This window comes from Lactuca serriola, chromosome 9 (assembly GCF_051521515.1).
Source record: "Lactuca serriola cultivar US96UC23 chromosome 9, Lser_US96UC23_V15, whole genome shotgun sequence".
NCBI classification, from domain to species: Eukaryota; Viridiplantae; Streptophyta; class Magnoliopsida; order Asterales; family Asteraceae; genus Lactuca; species Lactuca serriola.
This window is the reverse complement of record NC_136416.1, coordinates 35,876,764-35,881,129: the sequence shown is the minus strand read 5'-3', so window position 1 is coordinate 35,881,129 and position 4,366 is coordinate 35,876,764. Positions and strand designations below refer to the sequence as shown.

General features: G+C 36.4%; 1 protein-coding gene across 1 annotated transcript; it reads right to left on the bottom strand.

Moving 5' to 3' along the window:
• Window positions 1–1,423: 1,423 nt before the first annotated feature.
• LOC145073375 (putative receptor protein kinase ZmPK1) lies at window positions 1,424–4,146 on the bottom strand. The gene has a single exon (XM_079019930.1). The coding sequence runs from the start codon at window positions 4,028–4,030 to the stop codon at window positions 1,655–1,657; it is 2,376 nt and encodes a 791-aa protein (XP_078876056.1). The 5' UTR covers window positions 4,031–4,146; the 3' UTR covers window positions 1,424–1,654.
• Window positions 4,147–4,366: the final 220 nt, after the last annotated feature.

Sequence of the window (4,366 nt, the reverse complement as noted above, 5' to 3'; positions counted from 1 at the left end):
TATCTTATGAAAAATAATAATAAAGAAAGAAGAAACTAGTTATTATATCATATGGTATAATTAATAAGTCATGTATAAATGTTTTGGACACTTTGGCTAACTAAAGACTTACTAGTTAGTTACCTTTATCGTTAAAGTAACTAGTCTAACTTTTGTCTTCTTATTTTTGTCCCCATAGTCGAGGATTTCAAGTAACATGGGATGTTGCTTGTAACCTCCCTTCACTTGTCCCCCATGCCCACTTTGCTTTATATTTATTTAGAACATAATAAAGGTTTGACCTTACTTGCATTGGAGTATATAAGAGTCTCTTCTGCATGAGAAAGCTAGTTTTTTAGCCTTGTGAAATCTCTCATAATTGTGGATTTTCTCCATCTCTCTCTCTCTCTCTATATATATATATATATATATATATATATATATATATATATATATGTCTATATATGTCTCTCTCTCTCTCTCTTTCTCTCTCTCTCTCTCTCTCTCACACACAATTAGTTGCTAGTGATTTGGTGCTACTTTGTGTTTCTCCTTTAGTGCTTATTTTCGTTAAACATTTAAAGGCTTAAGAAACTCAAGATACAGCAAGTAACTAGCATTCAAAAATGTCTTACTCTTGGTGGTGTATACTTATAGAGAATATCAACCTTCTTGTCTTTTGCCACCTATTTTAATACCCAATACCAAGTGGATTCAAATGCTTCAAATGTTGTCATTCTAAAACACCATATAGTTGGTTTTATATCATTATAACCTATGTAAAAGGATCATTGATTGCTTTGTTTTAAAATGCTCTAAAATAAACTAGTTATTTTTAAATGCTTTTGTTGTCGGTCATAATGAAAAACACTTTATTTTATGTATAAAAATCCATCAAATATGTTTCTTACCAAATAGGATATTAGGTTTGGAGATTCCTTAATGTAAATTAAAGACAAAATTGTAAAAATCATCCATGTGATTGTCAAAAATATTTGGTTTTTATCCAAAAAAATTTGGTGGTACATCAATAGTCCAATTTTGAATTTTTATAGTGATTTTGGTTCTTATACACTTAAATTACTTTTATGCCTTTATAATTTATTTATTTTCCTTTTTTTTGTTAAGAGGTGATGGTAGATGATCGGCCATAGTCCGGAGTGTAAGAGGCGGGCGTCAGCGCTCCGAAGCTTGCTGGCAGCAACTGTTTACAGATGGTGTCATGGTGGTCTAGATTTAGAGAGAGAGAGAGAGAGAGAGAGAGAGAGAGAGAGAGATATGGGATTTTGGTTTTTTGTTTTATTTTTTATTAAACTAACTATTTAAGGGCATATTCTTCATTTCATAGGGACTAAAATAATATATATATATATATATATATATATATATATATATATATATATATATATATATATATATATTATACTTATACTGTATATATTAGTGACCAAAACTACATAATGTATTTAAAATTGAAACATTAACGTGACTATCAAACATTTTTTACAAACACCACATATTTTTAGCTACCATGCACACCATTTTTTGCAACTTTGTCTACAATGAAAAGAAAACAAAGGGCTTGAGCCGTCATGTGTAATACTGTCTATTGAAGATGATAAAACAAACAAAGCGTACTGAACAATACCGGGATACCAAACAAACAGTAGCATGTCTACTCCGACTCGCAATCGATTAGATCGTGGACAACTGAATCCATAGTAGGCCTTTTATTGCGGTTTTCCTCCACGCAACTTACACCAATCTCAACAAGTTTTGCAGCTTGCTTCATACTGAACAATCCTCCCAACCTCGAATCAATTATCTCTTCAATCCATGACTCCATTTCTTCTCCTTGAAGCTTCGTTTTCGCTACCCTTAGGAACCTCATAAGCTCGGTTTCTTCCTCTTCCCCTTCCTGCACAACAATATTAGAAAGTCGAATTCCCCTTGCCATTTCTAAAACCACAACCCCATAGCTGTACACATCAACTTTTGCTGTGATAGGAAGGTTCCTAGCCCATTCTGGAGCCATATATCCTTTTGTTCCTCTAATCCTAGTAAACTCCGAGTTTTGACCACCTCTTTGAGTCAACTTCGCCAGACCAAAATCTGCAATCTTTGCTTCGAACGACTCATCTAAAAGAATGTTTTCTGGCTTAACATCACAGTGAATCACCCATTCTAGGCATTCATGGTGTAAATAAGCCAAACCTTTTGCTATGCCGACGGCAACTTTGAACCTTTCTTTCCATTGAAGAAAACTCGAGGAGAACAATCTCTGGTCAAGAGAAAGATTTTCCACGTACTCATAAACTATAACTCTGTGTTGTTTCTGTGAACATAAACCCCACATTCGCACCAAGTTCATGTGGTTGATTTTACTGATTGTGCTCACTTCTGCCCAAAACTCTCCACCTTCGCTCACATCTCTTAACCTTTTAACAGCCACCACCCTTTCATCTTCCAAAACCCCTTTATACACAGTCCCTGAGCCTCCTCTCCCTATCTCTACCTTAAAGTTTTGTGTCGCCTTCACCAATTCTTGATAAGTAAACCCTCTAAACTGACTTGATACCATACGATACCCCTCTTCTAGGCTGGTTAGGAGGGCATTTTTTCTATAAAAAAGCAACCACCCTAACAAGATAACAAAAGCTTCAGCCACACCAATAGCTATAGCGAAGGAGTAAAGATAAATCCATTTCACCTCTGTTTCAGATGTCTCATACATAGATGGAGAAACACATGTGGCGTTAGAGCTAGTAAGAACTGAGACAGGTTCACTTGTTTCCATGCCAATCGGTACTTTCAAGTAGATGCTTCCTGGTAAATTAGGAGACCGAAAGCCGTTGAAAAGATCATTTTTAATAAAGCAAAGTCCTTCACCAGTTAACCTGTAATTAAATGCTATACATCTACAATTTCGTAAACACATATCCTTACAAGCATCGAACGAAGTTGGTAAGAATGCATCTATTAAATTTAAATCAAAGCCATAATAATCTGTATTCGGCATTTCCAAAAATCCAAACTTTGTTGAGTTTGAACATGTTGTATTGAAAGTAGGCGTACAACCCTGACTTACATCAGTAAGGTTAGTCTGCTGGTGGTGGGGTGGACATGAACATTCCGATTGTAGTACTCCATTATCACAGATCCCGTTTCTCCCACAGATTCCGAGAACATTGCATGGTTGTGCAATAGCTTGCCATGAAATCGACCATAATCCAGTTGAATCGTTCAAGCTATAAATCCTGAGATTACCATCATAGTCCATGGTTAACCTTCTTCTGATCCCAAAACCCATATCTGAAGCATTAAACTGCCACCGATCGCTTGACCTAAATACACCAAAATCATCAAAGAATGCGATTCTGCTGCTGTTATATGAAGTTCTTCCGTAAGACCAGACATTAAATCCAGGCTCGGGACTAGGCCAGTACAAAACTGTTGTTTCTGGGCTGTCGTAAGTCAGTATTAACACGTTAATAATGTTATAGCTCAAAACAAAATATCCAGGTTCAAAACTTCCTCTTCTTAAAGCAGATATCAAGCTTTTTTTCTTTGTTAGTGTTTGAGAAGGCAATAGAGTATCTGTTGGATAATCAAAACTTTGCCAAAGAATCTGACCTTTTTGGTTCTGTAGCACCAGATTACCTGTATTCAGCAGCACTGCTCTATCTACATCTGTCGAGCTTGTGTTTGTTTCCCACACGACCATGCCATCCACATCTGTCAAAACCATGGCCCCATTTCCCCGAAATGTCATTTTTGATCCACGGCCATTCACGGGTGTGTTGCGGTTGGCTGTCCAGACCGCTGTGCGCTCTTTGGAGTTTGTGAACCAAATTGCGAACCAATAAGCATTGCTTTGGAAACCATAGAAGCCACAGGTGTAAGTGTTGTCTGGGGACCTTATGACGTCTGAACTATCATCAACAGATAGAGAGGAACCCCTCTGAAGATGGTCTTTAATGGTGTTCTTTGAAGCTGAAGATTCGATCAAGGAACAGAAGAGGAGGAATAGAAGGAATGTTTCTCTCATCATTTGCTGTTTACGATTTCTGAAGCCAGGATGTAAGCATTTTATTGGGTTTATCAAGCTGTAGAAGATTTCAGTTTTGAGATTCTATATTCCACAAGTTGACCATGCGTGGACTACCTCAGTCGTTTTAAACTGCATAATTTAGTGATGGTTGGAATTTTTTTTTTTTTGTACGTATTGTATTTTAGTTGGCTGTTTTCTTGAAACAACTATTGGATTAAACGCAGCCCTCTAGTGCAGGGAAAGCAGTGGGTCACCCATGGTTGTTACTTGTTAGCTTCCTTACTCTATTAGTCATTAATAATTTGTTATTTTTAATATTTGGTTGGATTTATACTC